Source organism: Palaemon carinicauda, unplaced genomic scaffold, assembly GCF_036898095.1.
Source record: "Palaemon carinicauda isolate YSFRI2023 unplaced genomic scaffold, ASM3689809v2 scaffold84, whole genome shotgun sequence".
In the NCBI taxonomy this organism is placed as follows: domain Eukaryota; kingdom Metazoa; phylum Arthropoda; class Malacostraca; order Decapoda; family Palaemonidae; genus Palaemon; species Palaemon carinicauda.
Genome location: NW_027172138.1, coordinates 307,501 through 329,823, shown reverse-complemented (window position 1 = coordinate 329,823; position 22,323 = coordinate 307,501). Strand labels below are relative to the sequence as shown.

At 34.6% G+C, this 22,323-nt stretch overlaps 1 protein-coding gene across 1 annotated transcript in view; it reads left to right on the top strand.

The window, feature by feature from the left end:
* Nucleotides 1-3,080: 3,080 nt before the first annotated feature.
* Nucleotides 3,081-22,323, top strand: part of LOC137637550 (heat shock protein DDB_G0288861-like) — a 54,285-nt gene continuing 35,042 nt past the window's right edge. The window contains exons 1-2 of the mRNA XM_068369710.1: nt 3,081-5,329; nt 13,438-13,603. Coding sequence (XP_068225811.1) covers nt 3,095-5,329; nt 13,438-13,603 — 2,401 coding nt within the window. The 5' untranslated portion in view covers nt 3,081-3,094. The remainder of the gene's footprint in view (nt 5,330-13,437; nt 13,604-22,323) is intronic.

Below are 22,323 nucleotides of genomic sequence, written 5' to 3'. Positions count from 1 at the left end.
TTTCATAATCTCATTTTGTTTCGAAAGCTCTCCATCCCATGTTTATCCTTCTTTTGATTTCGGTCTCATGTCCTGAGGAAACACTTACCGTCTGTCCTAAGTACACACACGCACACACACAGATATATATATATATATATATATATATATATATATATATATATATATATATATATATATATATATGATAAATTTTGCACATTTTTACGTGTTTTTCATATTCAAATAAGCCATATATATTTTGATATATTAATGTCTGGATTCTCTTAACGACCTCGGGATCAGAGCCCCAGGCGAAATCTCACAAAGACAAGAGCTTGGCTCCGGCCGGGAATCGAACCCTGGTCGGCAAGCTTATATAGACAGTGACTAACCCATCGTGGCCGAATGGGTTAGTCACTGTCTATATAAGCTTGCCGACCAGGGTTCGATTCCCGGCCGGAGCCAAGCTCTTGTCTTTGTGAGATTTCGCCTGGGGCTCTGATCCCGAGGTCGTTAAGAGAATCCAGACATTAATATATCAAAATATATATGGCTTATTTGATATATATATATATATATATATATATATATATATTCATATAAGCCATATATTATACACCTCTTAATATTTGGATTCTCTCTACCTCGGGATCAGAGACCTAAGGGGGAATCAACTTAATGAAAATAGCTTCTGGTCGGCCAGGGAATTGATTCCCTCTTGGGTCTCTTGATACCGATGGAGAGAGATTCCATATATTAAGAGATGTATGATATATGGCTTATATGAATATGAAAAGCAGCTAAAAATGTGCACAATCATACGTACATACACACACACACACACATATATATATATATATATATATATATATATATATATATATATATATATATATATACATATATATATCCTAACCGATTGATTCGGATAAAAATTTGATCCAGTACAATACAGTTCGTAGTATTAACTATCATTACAGTATCTAGGATAGATAAGTGTTTACTGGTCTTATATATATATATATATATATATATATATATATGTATGTATGTATGTATGTATGTATATATATATATATAGATGTGTATATATATATATATGTATATATATATATATATATATATATGTATATATATATATATATGTATATATATATATATATATATATATATATATATATATATATATATATCAGCAGCTGGTATACAGTAGTAGTATTTCTTTTAAGGTGTTCTCTGAACAATTTTTCTGTCTTTCTATGTATGTTAGGTTTATGTATTTTTTCTGTGCTTTCTTTTAACCGTGAAGATTGGTTTTCAAGTTAATGATCTTTAATCTTATTGCATTTGGAAATAATAATAATAATAATAATAATAATAATAATAATAATAATAATAATAATAATAATAATAGGATGAAAACGAAATCTATAATTATTTTGGTGTATAGATGTGAATGTATTTAAAATACGTAAATTATGTGCTCTGTTATTCTTCTTCATATCAAAACTCGTGATGTTAGCTAATAATAATAGTAAAAGTGTCCGACCATGTCAATGTGGCTTTCAAATTCCACAATTGTTTCCTCACCAATGACAGTAATCATTCAACCTAATTGCCCGAAATGTTTTTTTTTTTCCTTTGTGACGCAAAACGGATGTAATTTCTTTGTTGACGTCACAATAATTACGAACTTCAATGCCAGTCATTATCGCTGGGAAAAATAAGGCATAATTGTCTTTGTCAGTAAGGCAATAGTTATTCGTTTTACAAGATAATGATTATTAGCTATTTGTTATTGGTTCCATGGTTAGGGTTTCGAGAGAGATAATTGGATTTCAAACTTCAAGAGAATTAATTAATTCTCATTTTTCAAATTGATCCAATTGATTTCCATATTTCAAAATGAATCAGACTGACTTCGTTATATTATATGAAGCCATCATTCGTCCTGAAAAACTTTGAACTTATTTTTTGGTTTAGCAAATGTCAACTTGAATAATTGTTAAAATTACTTTTCAGTATTAGAAATAAAACTAATTTTCGTAACTAATGTTATTCTCGAGAATTTTGTCTCGTATGTTTTGCTAATAATTTTAATTCTATTAATGTTTATTCTAATTTTGACAGCAGTTTTTATGTAATTTTTTCTCTAGATTTTATGTTTATGCAGTAAATCAAATTCCATAAAGTCATACCTCCCCTGTAACCAATATATTTTTTTTCAAACAAAAGCTTTCAAATTTATTTGGTATTGTTATAAGAATATAGAATCGGATTGACTTTGTGTGATTTTTTAAAAATTACTTTGAAAACTTTGATTATGGTTTAGTAGATTTCTTGACCTCGATGATCCTTAACCATAATCACCACCTTCTTATTGGAGAAATGTTCCAAGCACGCTTACTGTTTTACATCTGACTGTTCAGCCATCTGTCACAATTTTTTAACCTTCTCATAATTTTATTCTTTTTAATAATTAATGGTTATATCTGCATATTTATCTTTCTTTTTTTTTTTTAGTAAATGTTAATTACCGATGCGGTTCTATCTTACTTTCCATTTTTATTTTTAACTTTTAATTACAATTGAATTCTTTTTATTGTTCATTCTCATTTGTTACTAATCAATTACAAGTTTGTTTGTTTGAGTTTTAAATCATGTTAGGATATTTTGATGTTCAACACGCACACACACACACACATACACACACACACATATATATATACTTATATATATATATATATATATATATATATATATATATATATATATATATATATATATTAAAATCTCTTATGACTGTTCGAAAATTATAATTGAGCATATAAATTAGAACATTTATTACCGAGTTAATATACTGTGGCCTGTCCTTTAAGAATGATATTTTATGGTTGCTGTAATTGACCTATAGAATGGAAAAATAATTCTATTAATTCAAAGGCTTGACTGTTTATAAGTATTATATAAACATACACACATATACATGTGTATAAATTATATATGTATGTATATATTTATAAATCACTCTTTATGGTAGTTATTAGTTTTGTTTAAGATTATTGATAGTAATTAGAGCATTTTATTTTTCAGGTGTGTGAGGAGGTGCGTCATGGGGGAGCCGCTGGAGGCAGTGGAGGGGTCGGACTCGGAGATCAGTCGTCTGTTCCCCAAGTGCCGGCCACGCTCTGCCAACCACACGCCCACCACAACGCCCATTGATACCAGGCGCTCTGACCTCAACCTTAATTGTGTCCTAGACTCAGACGACAACGAGAACTACGATACTGAGCATACCACTGGTGATATTCCGAGAATATACGATAACTCAAAGCTAAGTCGTGATAGTGGTAGCAGTGGCCGCATGTCTGTAGACAGTGGTTCAGGTTCTCGGTCAGGTTCTACTCCAGGTTCTAGGTCAGGCTCTACCCCTGGATCCCACTCAGAGTCTATAAAGATGGAGCGAAGTGCAGAGGATGTTGATATGGACATGGATGTCTCTGTTGTGAGTGCTTATGATGACTATGATGAAAGGTTTATGAGGTCCTCTGTGTTGGACTCTTCTTATGAAGAGGCTCCTCCTCCAGCTCCTGCCAGTCGCACTCAGGCACCGAGGAGGGAGCATTTTCGTCTAAGAGACTCTCGAATAGAAATTGCCGGTGGGCGTGAGGTGTTTAGCCATAGTCGATCACGTCCAGCAAGACGTAGGCACGACGAGTCACAAAGGAGAGGAGCTCAGCAATCACATAGGCAACAGTATCAACAAGAGAGGCAACAGCAGCAGGAGCAGCCATGGCCAGAGTCTCCTGGCGACAGTGAAGAACATGGACGCAGTTCCTCTGTAGTAGAATCTCCTTTAGTATATGAAACCCGTCTTGCTGGGTCTGCAGAAGTGGTATTTGATGACATTGGAGAATGGGTAGCTCGAGGCCTCACAGTTCGTGACCTTGATGATCGTCCTGGCTCTCCAACATCCCCTACAGCTGACAGGCAAGGTGATCATGCTGAACTTGGTGATCAAGGTTATTTAGCAGCTTATGAAAGGTCAACATCACCTTCAGATTCTGATTCCACCCAGGGATCACCACAAAAGGTCACAAAGATAGGCAATGTACCAATAGCTGAATATGAAGGTTCACCTCGACGATATGGTCCTCGTCCCTCACCTAGAACTCACAGTCCTAGGGGAAATCACCATGGACCTCCCCCTAGACCACCTCGACCTGGGTTTCCTCGTAGGGTTTTAGCCGAAGATGAAGTTGCAAGAGAAGCTAGCAAAGAACCCTTACCAGCCAATGAGGGAACTGCTGCCCAACATGGGAGTGTTGAAGAAGAGGCTGTAGCTCCCATTGAAGATACCACTAGTGATCCTCCCCCACCTGATTCGTGTTCTGAAGCTGAAAGTGTATCACCTGCTCCGCCCGTTATAGCCATATCTACCCTTACGTCTTCATACTCTAATCAAACCTCAGAACCTGAACCTAATGCTGAAGACTCAGATATGTATGACTATTCGTATGAGATGTCAGAAACTAGAAAAGTTTTAGAAGAGTTTTTCAAAGAACAAGGTGGCCGTGAAGATGAGTTCCTTGATTTAGAATATCACCTTAAGCGGCAACAAGGTAATAGTTATGTAGGTCTGCGTTTAGCAGCAGAGCATAGTGAAGGTCAAGCTGTTGCTGAGGGTAATGGTCAACAGCTTGATCAAGATGTGAGTAACAGTGATTTAGACCCCAATAAAAATGACCCAGAACAAAACAGTGGTACAGATAATGCAAATGATAGTTCAGATCAACACATTAATATTTCAGAGCAGCAGCAGTGTAGACCATCCGAACAGCAACACGTCACTGGAAGTCCTCCGGCAGTCAACGCAGCTGACCATGAATCGGAACACAACACGTCCAATTATGAGGTAAGCACTTCGTCACCACTCCTTCTCAACTACCAGCACGATCTGTCCTATGAAGCACAACAGGAAGCGGCACAAGATCACACTTTAGAGATAATGAGTAACTGCAGCAATGATAGTATTAGCAGCACTAATAGTGGGGTGGGAGGTACCCAAGAAAACCTCCAAGATAATGTATCTGAGAATTTACAAGACTTTAATGAAAACAACGGTTTATATGACAAGCTAAATGAGGTGGTAGCTGCTGCCTTAGGTCGAGATAACTTCATGGGCAACAGGTCTATGGAAGACCATCCAAGCACAATGTCTTGTGCTGAGGACTCTCCTAGCCAGGATGACCCAGGCATCCTTGATATATCTACTGAGGGGGATCATGACACAGCTTCTACCAATCCTGAAACAGAAGACCTTCCTGATACTGAAGTGGGACTCCAGGTAATTTCCTTCCCAATGACAATTATTTTTTGTTCTTTCCAAAGTACTTCAATAGTTTTCTTCATCTCTGGGAATGTTGTCCTTGTATGCGTTAATTTTCTGCATTGTTTGATGATAGACTTGTGTTCATCATATTGATTGACTCGTTAGAGTATCCTTTTTTGGCTGACTCAGGCTTTTATTTTTCTGAGTTCAGTATATGTATATCTTGTTGTTTGGGTAAACATAGATAGTCAGTGTGGTTAAACCATGAACTCAACTTTGCATGAACAATTTAAAACTACTGTTGCTAGTATTTTCCCTGGAGAAAATCTATACTTGATCCAGGTTTTTGATAAATTAAAACCCTATGTTGTTTGAAGCATAAAGTATTATCATATAGGGAATATCATACTTTATTTTTAGCTTGAGTTTTTGGTAATGTTGATATGTCAGGGGAATTTTGTCATTTATCTATGTATTGATTTTGATTTATTAAAATTAAATAGTAACTTCAATTCTTTTTATGAATGAGATTTGTACTTGGATTTAGATTGGGGAAATCTGTAATTTTTATATGGTATTCCTAAAATCTCCTTTCTATTGGGACAATATGAACTAATTCTTTATTGTATAGTGCTTCATTTTGTCTGTAATTTATTTGTGTATGTAATGTCACAATTCAGTTTTTATGTATGATATTAAGAGGTAGTTTTATATTAATAAATAACAAAAGTTTAATTTCGAAAAATATTTCTTTTGCCCATTTTCTGCAAACGAGTTGCATATAGCTCGTATATTGGATTGCAGAGTCTTCTATATAAATGTTCGAGTTACGAATATTTCTGATAACCCAGTTTGATTATCAAATTAGGTCACATTTTTGTGTGATTAAAATACAGTAATATGAAAATCTATGAACTTGATTGAAATTACATCAAAGAACTTCCTAGTAATTCTATCTTAAAATCACAGACGATATACCCAAAAAGCAGGAACATTCTTCGAGATGCTTGTTTTGATTATTTGTAAATTTCTTCATTTGATAGTTGATATGTGTAATTTTTTTCAGGTTTTATTACTTTCTTGTAATGAGGGTGTACAATTATATCGTTATTAAATAGCATACGCCATGTACCAATTCACCTTGGTATGATCGAAGGTTACATGCTGTGTTTTTACTCAGTTTTATTAATTTGTGATTGTACGTTGAACTTTTAGTATATAAGGAAACCCACTGAATTAATGAGTGTATTTGAAGTCTGTAATATGTTGTTGGAATCGTAATTATTGAAGCCGTAGAAAGTCAAAATGAGGCAGCTAAATGTTGATTATCGGCAGAGTTTTCGTATTTTATCATATAGGTTAATTATTATTTTGTCTCAAAACATTCTTTTTGGAGTAGATCTTTTGTAAATGATTTGTAAAATGCACTGTATTTAAAGTTTAGAGATTGATAGTCATGGGAACTTTTAATTCAATAATACCTCATATGGTTATATTGAAGGTACTAAGCATTTTTGGTAGGTTAAATTCTGCATAGCTCCAATGCTAATTTTATTTTGCAGATCTTATTATTAACGTTATTCGGTAATTCTCGTCTATATATGATAGTAAGTGTTTCTCTTTCTATTGGCATTTGATGTATTTTTTTTTTAATGTAAAGTGCCTCTCTTTTCATCCTTTCAGTAATTTTTTTTTCTAATTTTCTTATTTAGTATTGGTCTTTCCTTTTATTTTTTCTTAAATACAATATCTTCACATATAGCAGGTGTGATGCTGCTTCTTTTACGGAGGTTCATCCGACTTAAAGAAATCGAAATAAATTTTATTTCATAAATAGTTTTACCTATAAAGTGCCTTCCTTTTGAAGTGAGGTTGTAGCCTTAGATGCATCTTACAAACCATAAATATTTTGTTCTTTTATATGCTAGCGGTTGGATCTAACTCCTAAAGAATTTTCGTACGCGATTTATGAGTTCGTCCTTCAATATCTTCACCTTCTTAAAGATTTTTACTTCATATGTAGGAACTCCTCCTCTTCCTCCTCCTCCTCTTCTTCCTCCTCCTCCTCCTCCTCCTCCTCCTCCTCCTTTTCTTAAAATACTAATTCTTGCATACTCTTCATACGCTTGGCCTTTATGGCCGAAGTCACAAGATCTGAATACAATTATGGGGATGTGAAGAACATAGTAGGATAGTTTTTCTTGCATTCATAGATGCATATGATATTGCTGTGAGGGATCATTATGGCCCTCTCCTAAATGTCCCAAACTTTGTTACAAGTTTTAATAATATTTTTTTTCTGTTCATATTTACTTCGGGTAGAGTTAGGAAAAATTGCAAGGGAAATTTAAACTGTCGAGGTGATGTTAGAATCGTTTTCAGGTTAAAAATAAATTCAAGTTCCGTGGTTTTTAAGAGAAGGGGGTTTAATTATTCCTTTGATATCTTTCTATTGAATATCATGTAATGTTTTTTAAGGTATTTTTATACAATATTGAACTACCAGTATGTTCTTAAATTGATCCGTAAGAGATAGATAGATATTTGTAGAGATTAAGAAAAATTTAGATTTTTGTGTAATGAGTGGAGATTTTAACAAAATTCCAAGGTACCCTTAGGTTGTTTTGCAAGGCAGGTCCGTATTGAAGGAGTTTATAAGATATTCCTAGATAACGTTTCGGTATTGGATACTCTTGGCTGTTTTTAAGGTATTCGTGAATTAAGTAACAGTGACTCCATTTAAGTTTCGCTGATGTGCTACTCTCATCTTGAGCCTATTAAAATTCTTATATATAAATCAATACGTTTGATGTTCTTAGAGAGACGTAAATGCTCTTTTACATCGTTTGAAAGTTAAGATAGACGTAGTTGCTTTAAATTTCGATATGTTTAGAATCTAGATGGTAGGAGAGAGTTGTTTTTTAATTATTTTATGAAAACTAAGTCGAATGTAAGTGTATTGCATTTATATATCATTTGGGAATCCCATATCTCTTTAAATACGTGAATTCATCTTTCATTGTTTATAATTTTTTGTTTAAATGGTGTGATTATACCAGCATTATAGTATAGTACACATAAGAAAATATAAGTAATTAATTAGTTTTTAATAGTAAAAGTTCAGAGTTAAGTAAGTTTTTCTTTTTTTTAAATATTCAGTATCACGCCTGCGTGAACTGAAGAATGAAAATACATATACAGTATATCAAAAGACAAAAGTGTATTTTTTCACTATCAGTAACAAAGCATTTTATCAAGCTAACCTGATATTGCAGAATTTAAGGAGGGAGAGTTCTTGAAAGTTTTTTGTTATGTTTCTGTAAGTAATTAAATTGTGTTTGATTATTCTAAAGCTAAAAGGGTTTGTTGATATGTGATTTTGACCACATGATATAATTTCCTTTTGTAAGCTGTTTTTGTGGATTAGAGACAATATTATTCTTAATATATTTCATTGTAATGTTTTTCTATCAAGAGTGTATCTATAATTGATATTTTTGTATTGGAAATTTGAGGAACTTTCATAGGCAACGATAACTGTAGAAGGTGATTACTTAATCCTGATTTTGTTGATTATAATTTTTTTGAAAATTTTATAATGCTTTAGACTTAGAAATAATTTGTTATTCGTGAATTTCTATGATATGCAATGTCATTATATTGTATTAATATGCTAGATATATATAGTCTAGATTGTATATTATATTTCATTATTCAAGAGGGTGATTTTAATTCTGTAAATCTAGTGACTTACATGAAAACTTATAACAAAATTCTGTGCTGAGCCTCTTGTAATGTAACCGAAAACGGGCATCTTTGCTGAGATTGGTAATCAACAATTTTTCATCTTTTGTTAATCAACAGTCTTCAGTTTTAGGTCTTCCTACTGATTGTTGATATTATACAGGAGTAAATTGATTATATCAAATAATTATATCATGAAATATCCTTGCAATTTGGCGTAGACTGACTTGACATTTTGTTACTTATATAGCTTAGATGGAGATGCCTTCTTATTTAAGGTTATATTATAATAGATATCTTGGGATTTTATAAATTTGAGTGTTCATAAGAGGTTTGTAAAATAATTTTGATTGTGAATTTTACCTGAAGAATAAGGAAAGTTGATGGAGTTTCTTTGTTTTCGTATATTTGAAATATTAATCTATTTCAGTTACAGATGTGGATATGCAGATTTCCCCTGAATATGTTTGTTTGATCGTTTCTATTACCAGCTAGATAATTTAAGATTCCCTTAAAGTCGATTAGAAATAATTAGTACCGTTATTTACCGTTAATAGCGGTTTAAAGGCTATTGCAGTCACTTGACCTTGCATGATGATTTATATGTTTTACTGCATGGGTCATCATTACCTTAGCTAGGCTTGCAGTTAGTCCATTTATATTTGCCAGATTTAAATGCCATTGGGTTAGGCTAGCCACCAATGTTTATGCTTTCACTAGTTTCTTTCTAAGGATGTTTGTCGTGAGTTATAGTCTCTTGCCTACATCCCATGTCTAATTGTTTCTAAAAAACTATGGTTTCCTAAATTTTATAATGGTTTAATATTACACTTAAACGAAAATTTTTAATAACATCAATAATTTTTTTTTTATAAAGTTAAAGTACAGTAGTCAGTAAAGTAGTCGACCCAGTCTCTCAATAGTGCTCTAATCAAAGATGTTCCTTTTTTCTCCATAGTAAAGAATTGGCTGAGGCATCTGATTAACACAATGACTTTCTGATGTATGTTCATTACGTGTAGTAATGTGTTGGCGTGCGAATCTAAAAAGAAATTGTCGTTATAATATGATTACTTGAGTAAGCTTCAAAAGACTTGGCCTTACGCATTTAAGCAGCTTTTGCTGTACATCATGAATAGATTAGTTTCTCAAATAAATGTTTTATGTCTTCTTTAGCCATAGATTTTTTTTTCTATGGCAGTTTGTATAATTAAAGCTAAGCATTAAAACTCTGCCGTAATCTTTTGTGACCTTTTGGTAGCTTTGAGACTAGCCCAGATCTGTCTTTTGAAAACTTGCGAATAAATTCTTCTTTTTAAAAGGGAAGAAAATTTCTCATTTGCCATGAATTTTAGATGTAAATTATATTATTGAAGTAATAATGATAATATCTGTAACGCATAATATAAAGATATTGGATAAGATAATCAACTGACAAGAGAAAATGAGAAGGCTTGATGAAAAAAAGGACTGTCATTCAGGAATCCTCCACAACTCAATTTCGGATATGAGGCTAAATTGAGATTAGGAAAAATCTATTGGAGTGTGGCTTACCTGTATGGTAAACCAGTAGCCTTTGTGTCAAAACTTAATCAGAATACTGTCCTGAATTAAATTATAAAAGAATTATTAGTCGAACACCCTTTTGCATGACGCAAGAGGCAGTGGTTTACTTTTGTTTAAAAGATATTTTAACGATTTAAGTAAGGTAGGATCTGTTTAGCACAGCAGTTCCCTTCCCTTTTTTCGGCTGTTAATAGTAGGTCACGGTAACCGGTTTATTTTCTTTTTAGTATTTGTCCAACTGTTTGTACGGACTGTTAATTGGTTTTACCTGCCGTTTGTTTCTGAAGTCAAGAAAATTTACTCTCCAGTTCTTTTTTTATTTTGATTCCAAGTTCAATTCGATCACCGAAAGTCACCCCATTTTAAAACGAAAATCTGATTCTCATTTGTATTTTCAATTTTAAACGTGATGAAGATAAAAAAAGTTTTTGGGAGCAGATTGTTAAGCTATTTAACCCGATATGTATAACACTCCTTACTATAGTCGATATCTATCCATAACGATATGCTGTAGTTTTGTAAATTATCTGCTTTAGGCCCTTTCAGCTATACAGTGTACAAGAAGCAGAGTTGTATATGTGCTTGCCCTAAGGGTATGTGGAATTTGGGGGATATTTTTGATATTGTTTACATGTTTAGAATATTAGGCACACCTATAAGAAGTCCTGTTAAGGATATGAAATGTTAAATAAGACATTTTCATGGTTCGCTTATAATCAGAGAACTGACATTACTGTATATGAATAGCGTGAAATAAGAGTTATTGTGTTATTACATATGCAATTTTGATTTGTATAAATAAGATGAATGCATTATTTACCCTAGAATGAGCCTGCGATGGTTAGTATTTAGTGGTGACTGGTATTACATTATATAATCTCCTTGATTAACACAGAATTACATTTATGTATTTCACAGCAGTACTCCATATATAGGTGTTCATTTCTTTGGATTTGTGATGGCGTGTTTAGAACATACATAAAAAAAGTCTCCACTTTAAGTGTTTCATGGATTAGAAAAATGTGCGTAATTTTCTCTGCTCATACATTATTTTTTAATTTCTAATAGATTTTGTCGGTTTTAAAAGTCGAGTTGTTTATTTTCTAAACTATTGTTTTCTTTTTGGTAAACTACCTCATGAAAAAACAAAACTATATTGAAATTATTCCTTGAATATTTCTCATTATTTTTTTAACCCTTTAAAATTAATGAGAAATATTTTAGACTAGTCTTATTATCGAATTTTATTTCACGAGGTAGTTTACCAAAAACCAAGCGACAGTTGAAAAATTTATACATTTTTGTAACGCTTTGCTCCCGAATTTGTTCGATCCACCTCTGTAAGAGTCGAGCTTGACTCATTGGGCTGGTGTTTCTGCTCCTTCTAATAATAATAGTAACCCTTTGATTCCCAAAGGATGACAGCATCTTTTATGGAATTCATTTGCAAAAGTTATAAAAGGCACTTTTGGGGCAAAAAATTATGAATAGTTATGATCACTAGCAATTGTCTTGTTATTTACTTTTCTACCCAACATGTTATTTAAGCTTTACTATAATTATTTAAGATGATATGTAAATTTTCCCAAAAATTTTACTCCTGTTTTGTTATATTTTCTGTAATGATTGTAAAGTGTAATGATACCCGTAATATATGCAAGTAGTGGTATTCATTAGGAAGTAATATCGATTCCCTAACGTATAAATTTAGCATTTCTTCAGAAATTTTATTAATTATTTTTGTAATGAGGAAAATTTTTTTTTTTTCACCTTGGGATGGAGAGAGCTCTCCATCTATTTCACATATTCAAATTTTCATAGAATCTTATTGCGATAGTATCTAACGACATTGTTGTTGCATAATCATCCATGTGTCAGTTCATCCCTATAGACTAGAAGGTTTAATTGAATTGGTTCTAAAGTAACAATTGTTTTATTTCATAGATTTTCTTTATGCTGTGGCCAATAGTTCGAGACAGCCCAGTTCCTTTATGTAGACCAAGCCCTGATAAATTGAGAAAAAAGGACAGCAAGGGCTTTGAAGCTTTGACGCCATGGGGCAAGATCATTCTCAATTATATTTTGGTGTAGGAGGGACTATAGCATGTATATGGTTATGTAGATTCCTAATTTGATTTAGAAAGGAGTATTTTAGGCGAGTGTGATGTCCTGGAATCATGGGATTAAAGTAGATGACTTTAGTCCTAACTTTGACATTGTAAAAAAACCTATTGCAGATTACCATCATTAAAGAAAAGAAGGCTATGCTAGTTTTATTAGGTAGTTTTTTGTATGTATATAGCTGTTTTGTGAAGTAAATGCAATCCTTTGGATTTTACTTCATCTAGAATTTGTTGCTTTGACTTAATAGCATGAAATGTAGAGACTAAAGTGGTATGTTCTGAGATGGTGTATTGACAATAATTATTGTTACTAGAAACTGTCACAAAAAATTTATAAAGAAGTTAAAACTATATATTTCAGAGGTAGGTTTTGAATCATCTTGTTACTCTGTAATCCTATAACTCTGGTGTATAGTTCTCATTGGCAATTATATATGTACATGATTTTTTAGCGTCATTTTAATAAAAAAAAGGTTCAATATACATTTTAGAAATTGAAGATATCAATAAATAATTTATGCTACAATTTTGCTGTTTTGTTTGTAAATACTCAACTTCAAGAGTTTAGAATTTCCTCATGATATTCATGTTAAACCATTTGATAGTAATAGAAGCTATAGATAATTTAGTTGTAATTACATAAGTACATTTATTTATGTGCAGCTGCAATAACATCTGTCCACTTTACAGCAAGTGGGACATTCCCGCAACTTCACCCTTTCACCTGAGACGACATCCTGCGATTCTGGGGAGGTGGAGAGCGAGTGTTCGGGGATGGATCCTGAGGGTTCCATCCATTCTTCGTCCCGAGGGCTGTGCTCCGCAATGCCAGTTTTGGAGGATGGCTTGTCTTCAGGTGAGTAATGCCCACTGCATTGATGTTTGTATTTGTATGGAGGACTGGTATCATTTGCAATATTAGTTATTGTTAGTGTTTATACTGTGTAAAAGTTGAGTATACGCTTAAGCTGAGAAACCCACCATTTTAACTTTTACATCATTGAACCTTTACCTGGGCGTGAAATATTTATTCCAGGAGAGAAAGTTATCTTCCATACCTAATCTTTTCATATGCAAAAATCCCTTTATCTTTTCCATATTGTTAGGAGGTAGTCATCATACCAATGCTAAAATCAGGTTATTTATAACTTGACTTGGGTCACCTGGCCCATTATAATCTTGAAACCCATTGTACAGTAATCAAAATGCAACACAGACAAAATAAAAGTTTTAAATTGAAATTTTGAACACATCCTTGTTCTGCGTCCACAGGGGACGATTCGGCAGAGACAAATTGAGGAGTGACGAGCAATAGGAAAATGCTTGTATGCGTCTTTATGATCTATAGTACAGGTCCAGCCTCTTGGTGTAGTAATTTGCAAAGTTGTGCAAGTGATTTGTGTTTGTTGAGACAAGAGAGGTCGAGGATCCCCGTTTTCTCTGAAAACTCATACTTTGGGGCACTGAACAGTCTGCCCTGGAATTTTAGGAATATGTAGTTCTCTTTTCTAATATTTTGCTGATGAAGGAAACTAGTTACAGAGTTTTGGCCTGAAAAATTTTTTGTCATGGAGAGGGTGTGGATTTCCACAACTATGCCAGACCATTTGAGATTAAGCTCTGTTCCTTTCGAACAAAAGGATCCTTCATTCTTGAAAACAATGGAAATTACCCTTTTGTCTTTACTTAGCGGGCCAAAACCCTGACTTTCCTGGTCTACTTTTTATCCTTCATCCCCATGTGGGAGAATCCTACAGTACTCAGGACTTGGGCTTCTATCTGAGAAGGTTGCTGCTGCTTTCTACCACCTTAAGGGAAATTGCCTGTAGACTGAATGCACCTGGGTTGAGTCTGTTATGCTGATATTTTGATAGGTTGCCTTTAATACTGCTGGTGATCCCCATTGTAGAACTGACCCTTGTAATAGAACACTTCCTTTTCAGGGGAAGCCGAAAGACGCTAACACTACTTTGAAAACAAAGTTTTAACTTCCAAAGTATTTGCGTTGACTCTTTCCCACAAAGATGGTGGAAGAGGTCCTTACATGGAAGGTTACTGTACAGAAACTCTTATTCTCCCAGTTTTCCAGACTGCCTCGAATTGTTTCTTGGCAAAGTTCCAAAATGTAATTGTTCAGTGGCGCTACTTTCCTCTTGTCAAGGGTAGAAGAGACTATAGCTATGGTAAGCAGCTCTTCTAGAAGGGCACTCCAAAATCAAACCATTGTTCTCTAGTCTTGGATAGTGACATAGCCTCTGTACCATGGTCTTCCACTGTGTTTGGATAGAGTTCTCTTGCTTTAGGGTACACTCGGGCACACTATTCTATCTTATTTATCTTCCTCTTGTTTTTTAAAGTTTTTATAGATTATATATGAAAGATTTGTTTTAATCTTTTTACTGTTCTTAAAATATTTTATGTTAATTGGTAATTACTTCTCTTATGGTTTCAATTATTTCCTTTCCTTACGGGGTTATTTCCCTTGTTGTAGCCCTCGTGCTTATAGCATCCTGCTTTTCCAACTAGGGTTGTAGCGTAGCAAGTAATAATGATAATATGTACAGCAGGTTTAAACAGCAACTTTGTCATAGCTGAAAAGGCAATCTTTGTCCACCAGCAGATCCGACTTCAAGAGAGGACATAACAGACACCAGTGAAAAAGTGTCTGCTGAGCTGTGATTGAGAAGCAACTCCCCAGCATCTAAAACTGCTTCTATCTTACTACTAAGAGCAGCATTGTGGTATCCTATTGAAAACGTCACTGCCTTCAGATTTGTTGGATGCGGGTTCGAGACCCACTCAAGCTTGATAGTTTCTTGTAGTGTCTGTAACCTCACCATCCTTGTGAACTAGGGATGCGGTTTTGGTGGAGCTTACTATGTCATTAGCAGCTATTGCCTGGCCCTCCCTGGTCCTAGCTTGATGGATAGGGGCTTGGGTGCTGATAAGGCATTATCGTGTCTCAAGGGTATTATCACTGCCTCTTGTCTCTGCCATCCATGAGCGACTTTTAAAACCTCTGTAGGTGTGAGCTGAGGAGATGCCTTAGGGGCATCATTAATTCACCAGTACAAGAGATGGAAGTTATTGAATTCCTCAAATTCCAATCCATGGAAGGCCTACAATGAAACACATTCAGGAGAGGTCAGGGTGTGCACCCCTTGCCAGTTTGCAAGAGGTTAGCCAGGGAGTCCCCCTCCTCTACATCCATAGCAACACCTGTTTCCACCAACTCCACCCCATTACCGAACCCACAGGAGACAAATCTTGCGAGGCAACACCCGATGGTGTTTTCCCTTGAACCTAAATGGCCGAGGTATAGGCACGGCAAGACCGTCAGCTTGGAGTGTGGGGAAGCAAGAGGAATGCCAGAACTCTTGGGAATGGCAGGTCCTTGGAAAGACCCACAATAGAGGGAGTGAGCTGGTACATTGACTATCGTAGCAGTAATTGAACTATAGTAAAAGCATGATCTCTCAAGTTTGCTGCTTATGGATCCTTTTTCATGGTTTTTTGTACTGATTACATGTAGGTAGGTGGATCCCACGCTGTGCCGTAAGGGGCACAACAGTTGTTGTGAGCAATACCGAATGTGGCTACACCAAAAGTTCGCTGGTTATTGCATCCCACCTTATTACACTTGACTTTAATTTCACTCATCTGTAATGAGAGCTTGGCTTCCCCATCCCCAAGGGAAACAAATGGAACAACACTACTAATTAACTCTTTATTATAGGTAATTAATGCCAAGAGTAGGGTAACTCGACCAAATAAAATATTGTCCCTAGTGGGCTAACCCTTTCTCCTAACTAGCAAGTGGGTAATCAAAACCAGCTGAGAAGTTGGAAGGTAGAGAGAGGGTTCCTTCACCAGGGCCGCAGGAATTAATCCTCCCCAACTACCTCTACCTAGTAGTTGACACGCACCGACAACTTGGTGGGTAGGAAAAGGTAATTCATTCTGCCCCAAGCATAGCTCCTTCATGACTGGATAAGGGACAGAAGGTCCCAGCCACAGAGGGGGAAATACTGCTCCTAGCATGAAACAATCTCTACCTTGGGTAAGAAGATTGATTGATTAAGAGTTTTCTGGGATCATGACATCTTGGGGAGGAAGAAGACCACTCAACATACTGTATTATTATGTTGATATATTCACTAATAGCATACGTAACCTATGATTATTACAATTTAATAGAAACTAGATTTGTAGGGTTATTGAATATAAGATAATAAATTCACGCACATATACATATATATACATATATACACACACACACACATATATATATATATATATATATATATATATATATATATATACAGTATATATATAAACATATATATATATATATATATATATATATATACTGTATATATATATACATATATATATATATATATATATATATATATATATATATATATATATATATATGTATATCATCACCATCATCAGCCATTGCTTGTCCACTGCAGGACAAAGGTTCAGACATGTCCTTCCACTCACATATCTATTTATGATCTTTCCATGCCAGTCTATATCTGCAAATTTTCTTACCTTGTCAATTCATCGTCTTCTCTTTCTTCCCCTGCTTCTTTTGCAGTCTCTAGGGAACCATTCTGTTGTATGGTCTTGTCCATCTATTAGCTGTCATTCTCAGTATATGTCCTATCCATGTCCATTCCTTTTACTTACATGTTAATAGAATAACCTACTTTAGTTTGCTCTTGTACTTATGTCGCTTTTTTTATTTCATAGTTTTATTCACATCATTATTCTTATCCACATCATTATTCTTTCCATAGCTTGTTGAGTTGTAACTAGATTTTATTCTAAGGCTCTGGTAAGGTTCCAAGTTTCTGATGCACAAGTTGATACTGGTATGGCCATCTGATTAAATACTTTTCTTTTTAAAGAAAGTGGCATTTTACTTTTCATAATCTTAATATGTTTACCGAAAGTTTTACATCCCGTGCTTATCCTTCTTTCAATTCCAATCTCATGTCCTTGGGAAACACTTTATGTCTGTCCTAAGTATGTATATTCATTAACAATATCTGGAAGTTCATCCATAGCCCTTATTTGTTGTCTCTTTGCATTTTCATGGAACATTATCGTAGTTTCAATCTTATTAATTTTTAGTCCTATATTTCTGCTTTCTCTATTCAAATCTTCTATCAATTCTTTTGCAATTCCTCCCATAATTCACTTAACAGAACTATGTCAGCTGCAAGCCTTAAGTTGTTAAGGTATTCTCAATTAATATTAATTCCTACATTTTCTCAATCTAAATTTCTAAAAACTTCTAGGCATACTGTACTGTGAATAATTTAGTTAAGATGGGGTCTTTTCTCAATCACAATTTTCTCACTATCTTTATGTAGGTTTAGGATTGGTGGGCATCCTGTATAAATATCTTCAAGTGCCCTAGCATAAGATACATCTATTCCTTGTCATTGAATGGCTTTCATTACTCGAGAAATTTAGACAGAATGAAAAACTTTCTTATAGTCTATAAATGCCATCCATAGTGATTTGTCATACTCTGTTGATTTTTCAATTATGTGGTTAATTGTATGGATATAGTCAGTTGTTGAATACCCTATTCTAAAGCCTGTCTACTCTCTTGATTGATCAAAGCCTAGTTGTGTTTCGGTTTGGTCTAACATGATGTTTGTAATTATTTTATATATTACTGAGAGTAAACTTATCGAGAAGTAATTTTCCAGGTCTTTTGTGTCTCCCTTTTCGTGAACTATTATAATGATAAAATATTCCCAAGCTGTAGGTATATAGCATTCTTCCTGACTTTTGTGCAAAGTTCAGCAAGTTTTACTATTATGATATCTCCTCCATCTATTATTAAATAAATTTTTAGGCCATCTTTTCCTGCTGCTTTGCCTCTTTTCATTCCGTTCAATGTGTTATTTACTTCTCCTACTGTTACCTTTGGTACAGGTTTATCATTATTTCTATTGGCTGACTTATTTCTTATATCACTATGGTATATGAGAGCATAGAAATTCTTTGCAGTTGTTATATCTCCATCTCTTTTGGTGATAATATTTCCATTTTCATACTTTATAGAAAACATCTGTTAACGCCCTTTCCCAAATCTTGTTTTCATCAATTTATTACTTCTTTTTCATTGTTCCCTAATTTTTTTTATTGCGCTTGTGAATATCTTGTGTTTTTAGTATGTATATGAATTTATATGTATGTATGTGTTTATATGTATGTATGTTTATATATGTATGCATATATATATGTATATATATATATATATATATATATATATATATATATATATATATATATATATATATATGGATGTATGTATATATACATTGTTTTTCCGCAACCAGAGACTGAAATTAAAAGAAGGGTAAACATGGGATGGAGAGCTTTTGGTAAATAAAAGGAGATTATGGAAAGTAAATGCCTCTTTCTCTGAAAAGAAAAGTACTTAATGAGATGTTCTTACCAGTATTAACTTGTGAATCTGAAACTTGTAGCATTACTAATGCCTTAGAACGTAAGGTGGTTACAACTCAAAGAGAAATGGAAGGAGTAATGATAGGATTAACACTAAGAGATAGAAAAAAGAGCAACATGAATATGAGAGGAAAGTATAGTAGAGACTATTCTCACAACATGTAAGAAAAAGAAATGGACATGGGCAGGACATATTATGAGAATGACAGATAATAGATGAACAAAAAGAGTAACAGAAGGGACCCCAGAGAATGCAAGTAGGTGAAAGAAGAGAAGAAGATGGATTGATGAGCAAAGAAAATTTTCTGGTATAGACTGGCATAGAAAGACCATAAACAGACATGTGTGGAGGAACTCGCCCAAGGCCTTTGTTCTACAGTGGGCTAGCAATGTCTGTTGACGATGATGTTGTTGATGATGATGAAATACATACACACACACACACACACTCACACACACACACACACACACACATATATATATATATATATATATATATATATATACATGCATATATATATATATACATGCATATATATATATATATATACATGCATATATATATATATATATATATATATGTATGTATGTGTGTGTGTTTATAATACATATTAACTAGGTGGGTAGATGGACTGGGTACAAGGAATGATGTAGTTGTGATGGATGGCCTAAATACAAGAGTGGATGCTGGAGAGGTAGAATGTGTCATTGGAAAATATGGCGTAACAGGGGAAAATGAGAGTAGCGAGAGACTGGTAGATATGTGTGTTGAGCAAGAGCTGGTAATAAGTTGTAGTTTTTTCAAAAAGAAAGATAACAAGTATACATTAGGTAAGAGTGGCAAATGGAAGAGTGGCAGAAAGGGCCCTAATGGATTATGTGTTGATAATCAGAAGAATGTTCTGAAGATTGAAAGATGTGCACGTGTTTAGGGATATGGCAAACGGTATGTCTGATCATTTTTTTGGTGGAAGGAAAATTGGTTGTAGCAAAAGGGGGTTGGAGAATAGTGTGTGGTATGTAAAAGGGAGGTAGTGACGGTTGCAGAGTTAATAAAACCAAAGGTAAAGAGTGAATGTCAAGAAAGGTTGGAAGTGGCATATGTCAGAGTGAAAGTGAGAGAAACTGGTAATTTAGAGGAGTGGTAGCAAGTAAAAAATAAAATTGTTGGGATTGCAAGTGATGTGAGTGGCAAGAAGATTGATGAAGGCAGTATGAGGAAGGGTATTAAATGGTGAAATGAAGGAGTGAGGATAAAAGTGGAAGAGGAAAAGAGGGTATTTGAAGAATATATGCAGAATTACCATGTAGAGAAGTATGAAAGATATCGAGACAAAAATGTGGAAGTAAAACGTAAGGTAGCTGAAGCAAAGAGGGTGGCTGACTGGAGGTGGAGTTAGGGATTTGGTCGTTCATATGAAGAAAATAAGAAGTTTTGGGAAGAAAGAAAGAGAGTAAGGAAGGGTGGTTCGAGAATTGAAGAAAAAGTGAAAGATGGAAATGGAAGGTTGTTAAAAGGAGAGGAGGAAAGGAAAAGGTGGGCAGAATATTTTAAAAGTTTACCGAATGTTGAGGATAATAGGGAGGCAGATATAATTACTGTTCCAAGCGGTGAGGTGCCAGTGATGGGAGATGATGATGAGAAAGAGATTACAAAAGAGGAAGTGAAGAAAGCACTAGATGAAACGAGAGTTGGAAAAGCACCTGGTATGGATGGTGTGAGGACTGAGATGTTAAAGGAAGGGAGTGTGACTGTACTTGAATGGTTAGTGCGATTGTTTAATGTGTTTTATGTTATCAGTGGTACCAGTGGACTGGGTGTGTGCGTGTATTGTGCCACTATGTAAAGGTACGGGAGATGTGCATGAGTGTTGTAATTCAAGGAGTATTAATTTATTGAGTGTGGTCGGAAAAGTGTATGGTAGAGTACTAATTAATAGGATTAAGGATAAAACAGAGAATCCAATCTTAGAAATACAGGATGGTTTTAGAAGAGGTAGGGGATATACGAATCAGATTTTTACAGTTAGGCAGATATGTGAGAAATATTTAGCAAAAGGCAAGGAGGTGTATGTCCCGTTTATGGATCTGGAAAAAGCATATGATAGAGTTGATAGGAAAGCGATGTGGAATGTGATGAGGTTATATGGAATTGGTGGAAAGTTGTTGCAAGCAGTGAAGAGTTTCTACATAGGAAGTAAAGCATGTGTTAGGATAGTAAATAAAGTGAGTGAGTGGGTTCCAGTGAGAGTTGGGCTGAGACAAGGGTGTGTGATGTCACCATGGTTGTTCAATTTTTTTGTTGATGGAGTGGTGAGAGAGGTGAATGCTCGAGTGCTTGGTTGAGGATTGAAACCGATAGACGAGAGAGATCATAAATGAGAGGTAAATCAATTGTTGTTTGCAGATGATACAGTACTGGTTGTAGACTCAGATGAGAAGCTTGGTCGATTAGAGACAGAGTTTGGAAGGGTATGTGAGAGAAGGAAGTTGAGAGTTAATGTGGGTAAGAGTAAGGTTATGAGATTCTCGAGAAGGGAAGGTGGTGCGAGGTTGAATGTCTTGTTGAATGAACAGTTACTTGAAGTAGATCAGTTTAATTACTTGAGGTCTGTTGTTGCAGCAAATGTTGGAGTGGAAGCAGATGTACGTCAGAGTGTTCATGAAGATGTTTAAGTGTTGGGGCAATGAAGGGAGTAGTAATGAATAGAGGGTTGTTAGGCATGAATGTAAAGAGAGTTCTATATGAGAAAGTGATTGTACCACCTGTGATGTATGGATCCGAGTTGTGGGGAATTAAAGGGATTGAGAGACAGAAATTGAATGTGTTCGAGATGAAGTATTTGAGGAGTGCTGCTGGTGTATCTCGATTAGATAGGGTTAGGAACGAATTAGTGATGGTGAGAACGGGTGTAAGAAATTGTTTAGCAGCTAGAGTGGGTATGAATGTGTATGAGGTGGTTTGGCCATGTTGAGAGAATGGAAAGTGCCTGTCTGCTAAAGTAGATAATGAATGTAAGAGTCGATGGGAGAAGTACAGGAGGAAGGCCAAGGTTTGGGTGGATGGGTGGAGTGAAG